General features: G+C 41.0%; 1 protein-coding gene across 1 annotated transcript; it reads right to left on the bottom strand.

The window, feature by feature from the left end:
* Positions 1–12,695: 12,695 nt before the first annotated feature.
* LOC117621806 lies at positions 12,696–13,202 on the bottom strand. Its single transcript, XM_034352352.1, has one exon. It carries the CDS (start codon positions 13,200–13,202, stop codon positions 12,696–12,698), a length of 507 nt encoding a protein of 168 aa, XP_034208243.1.
* Between the last annotated feature and the right edge of the window lie 3,932 nt (positions 13,203–17,134).

Below are 17,134 nucleotides of genomic sequence, written 5' to 3'. Positions count from 1 at the left end.
CTGTGACCAGTCCTACGCGCGCAGACTACCCAATCAAGGGTCTACAGCAACATCCCGTCAAGGATGCCCCGGGTTCCGACATTTCCAAGTATCTCAAGTTTTCGTATCCAAGTTCCAAATCTGGGGAGGTACATAGGGTAGTGCTTATAGCACTCCAAACTGACATTCTATACTCATCACTTTCCAAAATCTCATCTCAACAACCCAAGTACCCCACACATAGCCAAACATATATATAAATTCTCAAAATCCATATACATACTCAAGATACTCAAATATGTCAAAACCCAAATATATTACCAATACTTTATGAAAATAAAGAATTTAACTATTAAATATAACATGCATTTCAATGACTATTTAAATCATATGCATAAAATTCTCATTATAAAACCATGCTTATAAGTTGAAAACAAAGTCCACTCACAAGTAGTCCCACACTGCCTGACCCTGAGAGGGTCCTGCCTGCTGCGTATGCGTGGTCGGAGTACCTATTTCAGAATACAAATACGGGATTAATATAAAGGGTTTCGAACGAGAACTTGAATTAAAATCCTAATTTCCCGGGTTTCTAGCGAGTGTACGAGGAACGGAACAATCTGGAAGTTCCTAAGAGTTCCACAAGGTTTAAGACACAAGTCCCGTAAGTTTGGTCCAAAAAGGACGGTTAGATTGCTCACGATCGAACGGTTATCGAAAAATCTTCAAACTTTAAATTATTGAATCGGAACATCCGGGGCTCCGATTCATGATCCGTGAAATCCTACTCGTTCCTAGGAAAGTCTAGAGTAACATATATTGGAATGGAGTCGATCCAACGGTCCGAACCTATCGAACCCGGATAACGCACAAAATGCGAAAATCCGTTCGATAGTCATACGATGTCCGAATTGAGATCCGTAAAATCCTACGCACTCGTGACAACCAGGAGATCGCATTGGGACAAAAATACACATTTGCTACAGTGCCCATGCGCCGCCACACGCGCTGGCAGCGCGTGGGTGTCCAAAGCGATAACCCTTCGTCGGAAAAACTCAACACCTCGGCTCAAGACTCCTATCCTAGGTACAACACCCTATTTGGAGTCACTTTTGTTCTTGGGCCTACCCCAAAAACTGGCCGGAAGTGGCCGGAATCGGAAACCCAAAACCGGCCGAAACCTAAGTTGAAATTCAGTTAACCTACGCTCAAAATTAACGAAATCCTACCCAACCATCAGCTAGAGCATGGAAAATAGGTAGAAAACCATACCTTACTCGTCAAATTTGGTGGAGAAATGAGAGAGAACGAGAGGCCGAAAGTTTGTTGAAAAACTGTCAAAACAGCTTCATTTCGTGGCTGTTTCCGGCGACAGCAGCGGCGGATCGAGGTGGCGGTGGGTTGGAACGGAAAGAAGGAAGTGTGGTGGTTCCAACGGAACCGGTGCCGCTCAGTTTGGAGGTGTGTGGTGGCGATGGTGGAGGTGTGAAGGTGCTATCGTGAGAGAAGAAAAAAATTGGGGGAGAAGGTCTGTTCGCAGGAGAGAGAGAGAGAGAGAGAGAGAGAGAGAGAGAGAGAGAGAGAGAGAGAAATCTGGTTTTTAAAAATCAACTTTGAAATATTTACGGTTTTGCCATTGTCGATGTTTTGATCGTAACTTCTACAAATCCCCGATCCCATAAGCAAAAATTATTTGCTACCTATCAAGAGGGATACATGAAAGATGTCGAAAGGTGTTTTGGCATCCTTCAAGCTCGGTGGTTGATTATTCGAGGTGCGGCCCGTATGTTTGATGAGGAGATCCTCCGAAGCATTATGATGACTTGCATCATCCTCCATAATATGATTGTGGAGGATGAGTATGATTATGATGCTTTAGAGGTCTACGAACCGGATCCAATGAACACGGCCTTGACACGGATTTATGAAAGGCCCATGGGGCCAAGTGGAGAACCGTTTGAGCCGGAACCGTTGGTGAGGGATGGTCATTTGATGACCCGAATGATAGATCGATATACAGAGATGCAATCTTCGGATATTCATGAAATGCGTCAAGTTCACTTGATGGAGCATCTATGGGCGGTGAAAGGCAATGAAGATGAATGATGGAGCATAGATGCTTTGGTTATGTTTTATTTAGTTATGGTTAGGTTGTGTTGTATTTTTATTTATTATGGTTTGGTTGTGGTTTGTTATTATTATTGTGCCTTGTTTGTAGTTTTTTTTATTTTTATTTTGTTTTGTTTGAAGTATGGAATATGTTGAATAAAAAGGTAATTTATTGAATGCTTTGTTTATTAAATAACGAAATGTAATACAAGTCATTACGAATTACTACTACTAAAATAAAATACATGAATTACAACAACTTTAATAGAAAACATGAAAAATACAAATACATAAAAGGTATGCTAACTAATTTAATGGTTTCCATCATTTAACCAATCCGTGTTGCTAGGCCCATCATCCCGAAAAAGTCTTCTTCTCATAACATCCCTTCGTTCTAGCTTCCAAAATTGTTTTGTTTCAGGGGACATATGACTTGTATCCATCGCCATGGTTTCCCGATCCGTCTTGTCCATATCTTTTTTGCTCAAATACTCCCTTTCTCGTGCATACTCAGCTTGAAGGGCCAACTCGTTATCTTGGCGTTTTTGCTCCATTTCAATTCTTATGCCGTTTTGCCTTGCAATTTCCTCCAAAAATTTTGAATTATTATTGCTTGAATTACCCGCTTTCTTTGCCTTCGAGGCCTTTCGGCCAATGGGCCTCGGCTCCTTTTCGATGGGTGAGTCTTGACTCATAGGAGAATCGAGAGGTGAATCCAATGTCATTGAATCACGGAGTGGCGTCTCGTTTAACACAACCTCCGGACCCGTCGGAATAATTATGAAGCGTTTGCAATATTTCACCACCTCCCAACATTCATGATGGTTGAAACTTTTTTTTCCACCCCCGGTTGCACCGAACCACATTTGTGCTTGAATCATCTATTTAACAAAAAAAATGGAAATGCAATAAATATTTAAAATATATTGGATATGCAAGTAACAAAAAAAAATAATAATGGAAATGCAATTAACCTTACAAATAAATTAGAAGTGCAAGAAAATTAAGAAACAAGTGGAAATGCAAGAAATATTAACAACATATTGAAAATGCAAGAAATATTAACAAAATATTGAAAATGCAAGAAATATTAACAAAATATTTAAAATGCAAGAAATATTAACAAAATATTGATAATGCAAGAAATATGAACAAAATATTTAAAATGCAAGAAATATTAACAAAATATTGATATTGCAAGAAATATGAACAAAATATTTAAAATGCAAGAAATATTAACAAAATATTGAAAATGCAAGCAATATTAACAAAATATATATATATTAGGAGATTAAACTTAATAAAACAAAAATTATAAAATACTTACCTCGTTAGTACGATTTTCCCCGCTTCTATAGTTGTCCATCGCTTTTGCTAGGGCATCTCTCCATTTTCCCAACTCTTTATTGAGAATTTTCCACCTACTAGATAATGCCATCTCCGTATGAGTAGACCCCGGAATTTTTTCACAAAATTCGGCATGAATTTTTTTCCACATATGAAAAAATTTCATCTCATTGCCGGACACGGGACAATGACAAATTTGGAGCCAAGCCTCACACAAGGAAACATCTTCCATGGTGCTCCAAGCCCCTCCGTTTTCGATAGAAGAAGCCATAAAAATATGAAATCAAAATACAAGATGAAAAAGAGGAAAATGTTGAGTAAAGAGTGAATAATAGTAGAAGTATAATGAAATGTATGAGGATTGGTGTTGAAAGTGAAGGGTATTGATAGGTATTTATAGAAAGAAAAAAAAAAATCTGAATTTTAAAAAAAAATTTCCGCTTTTTTTTTTTTTTTTCCATATTTTTATTGCCCAAAAAATGTTCAGCCGTAGGATTGGATTCGGATATGCTGATTGGAGGGCTGGGAGCGCAACACGTGGCAACTTCCCTTTGGAGTTGGCGTCGAGCTGACATCAGCGAGCGCTGGTTCAAATTTTTTTTACCGTTGGCGCGTGCAATGCACGTGCCAACGGTAAAAAAAATTTGAACGCGCTCGCTGACGTCAGCGTGACACAAGCGCTGATGTCAGCGCCCTCGAGCTGAAGCTCGGACTGAACTAGCCTTCAGGCTGGCCCAAGTTGGTGGGTCCCACAAGCCCCCCGGGCTTGGGCTAGCCGCTGGAACGAAATTTTTTTTCCCCCCTCGCCTCGGGCTCGGCTGGCCCGTTGGACTTGCTCTAAACAAAATAGCATATCTGAACGAAACACTCCCACATCATTGTGTAATCTTCATTGTCTATCAAATATTGGATAGAAGTTTCTCAAACATGTCTATATCTAATAAATCGTTTACCTTCCTCTTCCTTGCATAACATCAGTCCTTTACATAAGTTGTTTCATTGTATACCTGGTTACACCTTCCTCAAAGCATATGGGTGTGCCTATTTTCGATGTCTCCATCCTTACTCTAGCCACAAGGTTGAGTTCATAAGCAAATTATGCATTTATTTATTGGTTATGGCATCAACCAAAAAGGCTATGGATGCCTTTATCCTTCTTCAGGCCGTGTATATATATATATATATATCTCTCTCTCTCTCTCTCCCGACAAGTGGTGTTCGATGAATCTAACTTACCATTTAAAACTCTAGTCCCATCTCCTTCTTCACCATCCTCATCACCATACTTACCCACCCACACCTTTCTATCATTACCACCACCCACAACTCCGATCATACACCCTAACTCTCCAACACCGCCAATCAATATTCCTCACTCCCCCATACCAACACCATCGTATACATCTAATACTTCAACCACAATTCCACGACCTCCAGCATCTAAATAATCCTCATCATCACCACCACCTCCCACACATACCAACACAGTCTAGCATTGTAAAGCCTAATAGCATCTTCTCAGCCCCATTCAATACCATCCATCTATACACAGGCTTTGAAAGATCCACACTAGATATATGTCATGAATGTGGAAAGCGCCACCCTTCATAAAACTAAGACTTGTACATTGGTACCTCCTCATCCAACACAAAAATTAATTAGATGTAAATGGGTCTTCCTTATCAAACATCATGTTGGTGGCATAATTGAATGCTAGAAGGCTCGGCTTGTGGAAAAATGATTCAATCAACTGGAAACCATTGATTACAGTGAAACCTTTAGTCTAGTGGCAAAGCCCATCACCCATTTGAAATCCTTCTGTCTCTCGCAATTCATAACAATTGGAGCAATTTCCCAACTAGATATCTCAAATGCATTTCTCCATGGTCATCTTCAAGAAACAATGTCATGACTCATCTTCACAGATTCTCAAAAGCACTGCTACGTCTACCAATTATATCATTAGCCTCAACAAAGCTCATTGTGCCTAGTATGAGGAATAACAAAATGCTCTCCTATATTTCGGTTTTCCACCTCTACATCTTATAAATTTATATTTATTAAGATTGATACCTCTGTTACATTCCATATTATATATATCTACATTGAGGACCTTGTTAACATTAACAACTCCTCCACATCTTGTCAACATCTAGTTCCCAACTCAATTCCCAATTAGCCATTAAAGACTTAGGACCTTTACACTGCTTCGTGGGCTTTGAAGTACAACTCAACTAGTATGTTTCTTAGCATGATCAAATAAACAATTGATCTACTCACAGACACAAGTATGTATTGATCCAATTGTAAGGGGGGGTTTTTTTTCTGTAATAACACCGATATCATCTTTTGTTTAAATTTTTTAAAAAAAAACACCGTTAAATCCAGGTCTCATTAAGAAAGACTTTCCACATATATTACTGCCCTGCCTGGACCAACTGTGTGTTCTTTGCAAAGCTTTTCGAGGATCTTCTGAGACTAGCTAGGGTTTTTGTGCTAGTTGTGTGTCCTACATTGTTTTATTATAAATAAAAGAAATCTCTCAAAATGATGAAGAAGTCAGAAGAACAAAGAGAAAGCGAGGAACGGTCCAAAAATTCGACGAAGTAGACGTCGTATCCACTGAAGTCTTTAATAAAAAAGAAGAGGAAATCCAAGTCGAGTGAGAAAAAGGACGAGGGTTATATCGATGATGATATTTTTGTTGAAATTGAGGATTGAATGCCAGACTTGTTGAAGTCTTTGGAGCAGGATCATGTTGCTAGTAATTACATGTCTATAGTAATTGATCCAAATCCTGACATAAGCTGTAATAACCCAAAACAAAATATCTAAAAAGAAAGAAAATATCTAAAAAGTAAGGAAAATATCTTTTAGCAAAAAGACAAGTTTGCCCTCGCATATTTTAATGGGGGAAAATTTGACTTTTTAATCGAGAAAGAATTTGGGAATTCCACGTATGCCATTGCGTAGAGCGCGGCGAAACGAGTTCGTAGACATGGAGTAGACCCGAATCGGAGCCGTAACGAAGAAGATATGGTCTAAAAACCGCGAAGGGCAAAACGGTAATTTGAAAAAAAGTCAGATTTTTATCCCTTTCTCTCTCCTCTTCCCCGTCACTTTCTCTCTTCTCCTTCTCTCTCCCCGCGCGAAACCCTCCCGCGGCTCTCCTCCCTTCCAGCTCGTCCAGCCGCCGCCACACGGCGTCTCGATCTCCGCCGTGGGTACCATCGGGTCCGCCTCCCTCTCGCCGTCAAAACCTGACTGACCTCCACCCTTGGGCCACCCGGAGCTGATCGGAAAACCATGTTTTCCGACGGATGTTCGTCCAAATCCATTCGAACTTCCAGCTCGATTTTCTCCTTCAATTCTCCACCAAATCGATGGAGTAAGGCACCAGAGGTCCGGCCGACCCGCAGCCGGGACCTTCGAAAGGTCAACTTAGCTCGGACCATCTGTGAGTGGACTTTCTTTCATAAATGATTTTATCTAAATGAGTTATATAAATGATTTATAAACTGAGTTTAATTAATGATTTTATGATTTTATATAAATAAGTTTTATAAATGAGTTTATCTGAATAAGTTTTATCATGTTTACGAGCATGATTAGTACAGAAATAGTTCCATAGTTTTGGGCTGCTTACTTACACATGCTAAAGAGTTATAGAAAACAGAGTTTGAGGCTTATGGCAGATGAAATAGCAGCACAATTTGAGATTTCAGTTATTAATCAGATTTTTCTAAAGGAATTTATTTTAAAACCACCTCGTACCCATTTTCTTTGGTGATTACCCACAGTTGGACCGATGTCTACGGACATCCAGTCCGATTTCAGTTTATGTCAGTGCACTTGACTTTGCCTCACGAGTTACGGGGACGCTCGGACCGTGAGTGCCAGGATTTGCGGCTCGGCAGACTTGGTGTCCCGAGACCTGCCAGGATTGCGGCTCGGCTGACTTTGTGTCCCCGAGACCTGCCAGGATTGCGGATCAGGCTGACTACGGTCCCCTGCATCCTGCCAGAGCGACTCGAGCTGACTTGGTGTCATCGAGGAATCTGCCGGCGGGACAGGCTGATCATAGTCCCCTGATTTCGCCAGTTTGCGGCTCGGGTAGACTGCGTGGCACCCGAGACCTGCCAGGGGAATTGACGGATATGACAGGGGTACAAATAGGTGGTATTTTCAAAGGATTTTGAGTTTTCTTTATTTAATTATGATTTCCAGTTATTTTATATCAGCTTCTCTGATTTTTCAGGCATTGATACATTTATATAGTTTTGTTCAGTTATGCAAGGTTTGAGTACAGTGCTTTTATACAAGTTTGATTTCAGTGTTTTATACAAGCTTTGATTTCAGTGCTTTTGAGCGAAATTTATCGAGCTTGAATATGATTTACATAGAATGCCTTGAGTTTAGTATGCTTTAAATGGAGAGTACGTATTTAGTTTTATTTAACAATTTTTATAATGGGGGTTATTATGGTTATAAAGTTGTTTCTCAGAACCTTATTTTTGTCCACTCACATTTTCAACCTGTTTTTCGCCCCCAGGCCGTAGGAGTGCGCGGGATCCACCACCGGGGCCATTCAAAGCTTCCGCGACACCACGTAAGGTAGAGCTTCGTAGAAAATCCTTGGAACCCTGAAAAATTTAGAAAATGCTCTGATATCTAGTTGAAACTGAGAAACTAGAGTTGAGATTGGTTATTTGAGATATTCTGGCGGTTGGTGTGAATTTTATTAATTGTTTAACAGGTGAAAAATTTTGGGATTGGTCAAAATACAGGGGAGACTCTGCCGAAATTTCGGCAGAAGTCTAAGGAAAATCTGAAAAGAATTTGAGACGAGAAGGGTAAAAAGGTCTTTTGTGCCCGACATTCGCCAGGTGTCGGACACGCACAGGACTTGACTCGAATTCCAAAGTGGAAATTGGGTCGGGTCCTGTCATAAGCAATAATTATTGAAAATATGTTTGAGGATGATTTGAGCAACATTATTAATATTGATAGTAATTATTTTCCAAGTACAAGTAAGAATAATAATAATAGCTCGTCCACCAACAATGTTGACGTGACGGTTGTAGAGAAAGAGGTTTGAGGTGAGAGAGAGAGAGAGAGAGAGAGAGAGAGAGAGAGAGAGAGAGAAGTAACAGGTAATAGGCAAGAAAGATGAGAATGACCTGATTATGGTTCTATGTATTGATATTGCATTATATAGTTACATGCGGTTGACAAATACAAGGATATTTACAGTAAGTAATTTATGGTAGGCTATAATAAAGATCCATAAGTGGTATGTAAATAATAGCAAATCAATGGGGAGTAATTAGCTATGATGTCATGATAACTGGGCAATTGACTTCCCAGAATCATGGTCATGATGTCTAGAATCATGACTAGACAATGGCTATCCTTTAGTGTTCTATTCATCCCCCCTCAAGCAAAATGGCATGAAGTAGATATTGAGCTTGGAAGGAAGAGAATGAAACCGTTCCCTGGAGAGATTCTTGATAAAGATATCAGCCAACTGATTATAAGAGGAAATATAGTGAGTGTGTAGAACACCACGAGCTAGTAGTTCCCGTACAAAGTGATAATCAAGCTCAATATGGCGAGTCCGAGCATGAAAAATGAGATTGGTTGTCATGTGAAGAGCAGAAATGTTGTCAACAAAGAGACACGGAGAAGAGCGAAGTGGAATCCTAAGTTCATGAAATAAGTAACAAAACCAACGATGTTCAGCAATTGTGGTGGCAAGGGCCCTATATTCAGCTTCAATACTAGAATGGGAGATAGTGGATTCTTTCTTGGCGGTCCATGTGAGAACATTGAGACCAAGAAAAATACACGCTCTAGTCATAGATCGACGATGATCAACTGACCCGGCCCAGTCAGCGTCAAAATATCCACGACGAAGATAATCACTAGACTTATAAGACCATGCTCAATAGTACCTTTAATGTAGCTATAAATACATTTTATGGCTTGAAGATGACTGGTGCGGGGATTATGCATAAATTGGCACACTTGGTTGACTGCAAATGCGATATTCGGCCGAGATAAGGTAAGGTACTGAAGACCACCAACCATACTTCGATAAATTGTGGCATTTGGAAGTGGGTCACCGTCTGAAGATGAAAGATGAGTGGCGAAAGCTAAAGGAGTGGGACTGGGCTTACATGACTCCATGTTGCATTTTCTTAAAAGGTCAACTGCATATCAAGTTTGAGACAAGTAAATATTCTCAGATATGCGTTGAATCTCCATGCCAAGAAAAAAACTCAAATTGCCCATTCGTCGACTGTCAAACTCAAAGCACAAGCTGTCAATGAAAGAAACAACACTCTGAGCGTTAGATCCTGTCACAATAATATTATCAACATAAACTAAAACATAAACATAGTGATGGTGAGCGTGTTTGATAAATAAAGAAGCATCAGAATGCCTATGAAAGAACTTCTGCCTAATTAAATAAGAGGTGAGTCGTTGGAACCGGGCAAGGGGAGCTTGTTTGAGACCATATAGCTCCTTATGAAGTTTGCAAACATGATTTGGGCGAAGAGGATTTGCAAACCCAGGTGGTTGCTTCATGTATACTTCCTCCAGTAAAAAACCATTCAAGAAGGCATTCCGAACATCCAATTGTTGGAGAGGCCAATTATGTGACAAAGCCAAAGATAAAATTGTGCAAATGGTTGTTGGCTTCACTACTGGACTGAAGGTTTCGTCATAATCCAATCCTTCTTTTTCATTGAATTCCTTAGCAACAAGTCGGGCCTTATGTCGTTCTATGGAAACATCAGCTTTCCATTTAATTTTGAACACCCGCTTACAACCCACAAGATTCATGGATTGTGTAGCAGGAATAAGAGACCAAGTGTGGTTGCGAATAAGAGCATCATACTCATCTTGCAACACATATTGCCATTGTGGGTATTTGGCTGCTTGGGTATAATTCGTTGGTTCAAAGGTGTGTGTGGAAGCAATGTTTGCAGTGAGGGCATGAGGTAATAGGTGGTTAGTGGATCCATAGATAAGTTTATTAACACTTTTGTATCGATTAGGTAGTGGTGATGGGCTGTCTGTATTGTTTGGTGTGGGATAGGCATCAAGAGATTGCATAGGTATCTGGTGAAGTGGTGAGCGAGTGGACTGGTCTGAAACAGTGGGCTGAATGTGAGTAGGTCCATTAGGTGTAAAAGTATATCTGGACTCATCCACATAACTAGGTGTGTAAGATGGATTGAGCTCAACACCTCAGTGGTTGGCAGTAGCCTTGGGCTCATCAGCATGTGGTGTTAAATTGGCTCAGTTTGTGCTGACAATAGGCTTGGTGCATGTAATGCTGGAAATTGATTAAATGTGGTAGATTCAATGGAGTTGGGCCATGGATTATGCTAGTCCTGGTACGAAAAATTGGTCTCATCAAAGGTCACATGGCGAGAAATATAGACTCGACCTGAAATCAAATCAAAACAACGATAACCTTTGTAGTGATCATCATATCCAATAAATATACATTTAATTGATTTAAATGATAATTTGTTAGTATTGTAAGGAACCATATGAGGAAACATACACACCTAAAACTTTTAAGAAATAAATAATCAGGCGGACGTTGAAGAAGCTTTTCATAGGGTGACATGTGTCCAAGTGTAAAGGAAGGCAATCTATTGATGTGAAAAGCTGCCGTAGAGAAAGCTTCTAACCAAAAACTTTGTGGAAGAGAGGACCGAGTCAACAAGCATAACCCCATTTCAACAATATGCTTATGCTTTCTTTCTACAACACCGTTTTGTTGGGGTGTGTAGGGGCATGAAATTTGATTAGTTATCCCATGATCACTTAAAAATTCATGATACCCGACTTGTGAATTCTCCACCACCGTCTATTTGTAATCCCTTTATCTTGTAGTTGAACTGATTTTCAATAATTCATTTAAATGTGACAAACTTGGCAAAGCAATCAAATTTCTTCACAAGTGGATAGAACCATACGAATTGAGTGTGATCATCGACAATGGATAAGTAATATCGATAACCAAAATTTTAAGGCAATTGGTGCTGGCCCTCACAAGCCAAGATGTAACAAATCAAATGGATGCAAGGCATGTGAAGTTCTGTATTGAAAAGGAAGTTTACAAGACTTTCCCATAGGGCAAACATAACAAACTTTACTATTAGCAACAGTACCATTAAGAGGTAAATGATATTTATTCAAAAGAGTTTGAAAAATTGGGTGAGAGGGATGTCCAAGGCGAGCATGCCACACGTATTGTGTCGTCCTTTCCCCATAGAACATGATTTTGTTGGTAACATTTGGCGCTGCATTGAGATGATATAATCCACCAGAACTATTGCTAGTGAGGATTACCTTCCCCGTCTTGTTGTCCTTGACATTAGCATTCATTTCAAAGAAGCAATCATTATCCCGACAAAATCGACGAATGCTAATAAGATTTTTCCTTATAGCAGGAACACATAATACTTCATTGAGTATTACCATTACCAATATGTGTGATAGCCAAATGATTTCCATTACCGATAGCCAAATGATTTCCATTACCGATAGCCAAATGATTTCCATTACCAACAATAATCGTGTATGTACTTGTATAAGGCTAAGCATACGGAAGAGCAAAGAGATTTACGATCATGTGGTGAGTAGCCCCTGAATCCAGACACCAACTTGTATTATCATCAGGCTTGGATTTTATGGCTTCTACTGTATATACATAATTTCCACGTTCAAGACAATCTCGCGAGACATGTCCCTGTTTATTACAAAACTGACAAATAACATCAAAGCCAGGTATGGATGTCGACAATAGAGGTGGTTTGGCATCAGATAATGGACCACGTGTGATGAATTGCGGTTGCTCATTATAATGACTGAAACTAGGTCGGCTATGAGTGTAGCTGGCCTGGCTATTTTGTCCAAAATTTTGTCTGCTTTCATAATTTGGGTTCCAACCCATGGATCGTTGGGAAGTGCCACGAAATGGTGTGCTCCTTCTAGGCTGCCATGGTCATTGCTGGAATGCCAGCCTCGGTTCTGATTGTCACGACTATGATTCCAGCCGCTGCTATCTCAGTTTCAATTCCAGCCTCGCCCATGCCCCCTTCCTGAACTCTTTTGCCCTTGTGATCTAGGACATTGATTGTGATTGTCATCGGTTGAAAAGCGATCGGTTCATAGAGCGACACTGGTTGAGAGAGACATGAAGTTCATCCATTTTAATAGTTGTTCTTCTTGTACAACTAGATCAAAAATTCATCAAAGGTAAGTTTGGGCCTGAGATGAAGTGATGTAATGAACTCTTTATATTCATGTCTGATTCCATCCAAGATGTACTCAATGAATTCTTCATTTGACATTGCTATACCGCCTATTGTGAGGGAGTCAAAGAGTGATTTAGTGTGCATCAGATAGTCTGCAACGGGTTTGTCTAAGTCTCTTTTGAGAGTGCAGATTTGATCCCACAAGGTATGAAGATAAGTCTTGGATAACGGAGAAAGCCTTCGCTCAAGTGGATCCCAGGCTTCATGAGCCGTTGTGCATGGGATGAGAAGAGTTTTGATAGTTGAGGATGCAGTTGCTTTAATCCAACTCAGGACCAGCTTGTCCTTTGAGTAGGCTGGATTTGGTGTTCCATCAACGTGCTTCTTCGGAGGATGAGTATCATACGTGATGACATCTTCTAGATCATGAAGTTCTAGGACATCAATAAACTGGGATCTCCAAGAAAGGTCATTATTTTTGTCCATTGGTGTGGTGAAAATATGAGAGATGTTGAATGAAGTTAGGATTGGAGGCATGCTGCCAGGCAAGGTTGTATTTGTGGTTGATTTGACAGGACCCGACCCAATTTCCACTTTGGAATTCGAGCCGAGTCCTGTGCGTGTCCGACACCTGGCGAATGTCGGGCACAAATGACCTTTTTACCCTTCTTATTTCAATATCGCTTTAAAATTTCTTTAGACTTCTGCCGAAAATTCGGCAGAGTCTCCCCTGTACTTTGACTAATCCCAAAGTTTTCCACCTGTTAAACAAGCTAATAATTCTTCACCAACTGCCAGAATAGTCAATCAACCAATTTCAACTCTAATCACTACATTTCCATTTGGATATCGGAGCGTTCTCTGAGTCCCTCAAGGTTGTGAGGATTTCTACAATACCATACCTGGTTTGAGACATGGAAGCTAAGAATGGCCCGGTGGTGGATCCCGCGTACTTCTATGGCCTGGGGGCGAAAAACAGGTTGGAAATGTGAGTGGACAAAAATAATGTTCTTCAAAACAATTTTCATAACATAATATCCCCCATTGTAAAAAGAAAATTTAGCTAAATAAAATTGAATACGTACTTTCTACACCAAGCATATTCAACTCAAGGCATTCTATATCAGTCATATTCAAGTTCGAAAGTTTCATACAAAACCACTGAAATCAAAGCTTTCATAAAAGTGCTGAAATCAAACGTGTATAAAAACTCTGTACTCAAACCTTGCATAACTGAACAAATATAAAGGTATCTATGCCTGAAAAATCAGAAAAACTGATTTAAAATAACTGAAAATCATAATTTAATAAAAGAAACTCAAAATCCTTTGAAAATACCACCAGTTTGTACCCCTGTCACTTCCGTCAATTCCCTGGCAGGTCTCGGGCGTCACACAGGCTACCCGAGCCGCAAACTGGCGAAATCAGGGGACTATGATCAGCCTGTCCCGCCGGCAGATTCCTCGATGACACCAAGTCAGCTCGAGTCGCTCTGGCAGGATGCAGGGGACCGTAGTCAGCCTGATCCGCAATCCTGGCAGGTCTCGGGGACATAAAGTCAGCCGAGCCGCAATCCTGGCAGGTCTCGGGACACCAAGTCTGCCGAGCCGCAAATCCTGGCACTCACGGTCCGAGCGTCCCCGAAACTCGTGAGGCAAAGTCAAGTGCACTGACTGAACTATAATCAGACTGGATGTCCGTAGACATCGGTCCGACTCTGGGTAATCACCATAAAGAAAATGGGTACGAGGTGGGTTTAAAATAAAAGCCTTTAGAAAAATCTGAATAACAACTGAAATCACAAATTGTGCTGCTGTCTCATCTGATTTCAACCTCAAACTCTGTTTCTATAACTGGTAAATAAGCAGCACAGATTTATAGAACTGTTACTGTACTGATCATGTTCCGAACCGTAATAAAACTTACTTAATATCAAATAAAGAAACTTATTCAAATAAATTCATCTCTAAAAACTTATTTATATAAAATCAATATAAACTCATTTATAAAACTTATTTACATAAAAGCACATCAAATCATTCATGAAATCTGATTTATGAAAGAAAGTCCACTCACAGATGGTCCAAGCTACTGCGACCCTTTGAAGGTCTCCTTTGCAATTCTGTCGGGTTCCTGGTGCCTGATTATCCATAAAGATTAAATTAATAAACTGCTGAATAAAACGAATTCCAATTAAACACCCTGCCCCCGGCTCCTAAAATACGTACTTTTCGATTCAAAATACTCATATGCCCACACTAGCCTTTTCGGATAGTTGGACCATTTTTGGGAGGTCCGATACTCAGCTAAGCGATAACTATCAGATCGGCCGACCTGGGACCCGTGGGGTCCACGGTCTCCGATGGCCAATCTGGACTTCCCTGAAGGTTTCTCATAGAACGGGAACCATGTTCTGCGAATTTGGTCCGAATCGGACGGTCGGATTGACCAAAATCGCGTTATCGCTTAAAACCCTAACCCTAGCCCCAGGGTTCGCGATTCCGGAGTATCCGGGACTCCGATTCTCGATCCGTCGAATCCTACGCGATCCTGAAATCACGTAGGCCGACATATCCAAAATTCAGCGCGATCCAACGATTACACGACACTGCACCCACGGATCGCGCGATATGGAAAATCCGTTCGGGGCTCAAACGGACTCCGAATCGAGATCCGCGAAATCCCACGCGCTCGTGACGACACGAGGACCTCAAAACTGGCCAGAGCCGTGCCACCACCCTGGGCCACGCGCCGCCACACGCGCGGGACAGATCGGGTGTCCAAAGCGATTTCGGGTGGCCGAAAAATCTCGGAACCAAGACTCCAAACTCCTACCCTAGGTAAAACACCCCATTTGGAGTCACTTTTGTTCTTGGACCACCCCCAAAAAGTGACCGGATACAGTAGTTTCGAAGGGCCGAAGTTCGGCCGAATTTTCAAGTTCAAAATCGAACCCCTTAGAGCTAAAATCGATCGAACCCCATACACCCATCAGCTAGAGCACGAAAAATAGCTGAGAAACCATACCTTACTCGATCGATTTGGTGGAGAAACGAAGGAGAATTTCGAGCTGGAAGTTTGGGTAGCTTCGGACGAACCTCCGTCGGAAAACACGATTTTCCGGCCAGCTCAGGGCGGCCCCGGGGTTGAGGTCGGTTGGAGAAGGTAGGGGACTCGATGGCGGTTCCAACGCCACCGGTCCCGTGGCCATTGGAGCTTGGAGGCGGCGCCAGCACCCTCTGGAAGTCGGCGGCCCGTTTCGCGCAGAGTCTGGGTTTATATAGATTCAACTTCGAAATATTTACGGTTATGCCACTGAGACTCTTTTGACCATAACTTTTTCGTTACAACTCCGATTCGGCCCCACTCCGTGTCTACGGACTCCTTTCGCCGGTGCTCTACGCAATGGTGCAAGCGGAATTCCCAAATTCTTTCTCAATCAAAAAGTCAAAATTTCCCCTATTAAATAATACAAGGGCAAAATTGTCTTTTCGCTAAAAGATATTTTCCTTACTTTTTAGATATTTTCTTTCTTTTTAGATATTTTATTTTGGGTTCTTACATGATTTGTTGTGATGAGAGTTAACAGAAGAAGATAAAGTAGTGTCTTCAAGGTTGGTCATAGCTTAGGATCGATTTGAGCACTAGCTATTGCTAGGCTCTGATACCATGTAGAGAAAGAGGTTTGAGGTAAGAGAGAGAAGTAACAGGTAATAGGCAAGAAATATGAGAATGACCCGATGAGGGTTCTGTGTATTGATATTGCTTTATATAGTTACATGTGGTTGACAAATACAAGGATATTTACAGTAAGTAATTTACGATAGGCTAAAATAAAGGTCCATAAGTAGTACGTAAATAATAGCAAATCAATGAAGAGTAATCAGCTATGATGTAGTGATACCTGGGCAATGACTTCCCAAAATCATGGTCATGACGTCTAGAATCATGGCTAGACAATGGCTGTCTTTTCTTCAGCGATGGCCAGGATTTGCAGCTCAGTTTAACTTGGTGTCGCCGAGGTCTGCCAGGATTTGCAGCTCGGTTTGACTTGGTGTCGCCGAAGTCTGCCCGGATTGCGGATCAAGCTGACTACGGTCCCCTGAATCCTGCCAGTTTGCGGCTCGGGTTGACTTTGTGTCACCGAGACCTGCTAGCGGATCAGGCTGACTATAGTCCCCTGAATCCTGCCAGTTTGCGGCTCGGATAGACTTTGTATCGCAGAGACCTGCCAGGGGAATTGACGGAATTACAGGGGTACATCCGAGTGGTAGTTTTAATTGATTGCAGTGCTTTTATGCAAGGTTTGAGTACATTGCTTTTATGCAAGTTTGATTACAGTGTTTTTATGCAAGTTTTAATTTCAGTGCTTTTATGGGAGATTTATCGAGTTTGAATATGATTTACATATAAATATA

This window comes from Prunus dulcis, chromosome 3, assembly GCF_902201215.1.
Source record: "Prunus dulcis chromosome 3, ALMONDv2, whole genome shotgun sequence".
NCBI lineage: Eukaryota > Viridiplantae > Streptophyta > Magnoliopsida > Rosales > Rosaceae > Prunus > Prunus dulcis.
Note: the sequence above shows the minus strand (reverse complement) of the source record. Positions and strands in the feature narration are given on the sequence as shown.

Coding starts and splice junctions, on each gene's coding strand:
- LOC117621806 (XM_034352352.1), bottom strand. CDS start 13,202: ATGGACAAAAATAATGACCTTTCTTGGAGATCCCAGTTTATTGATGTC.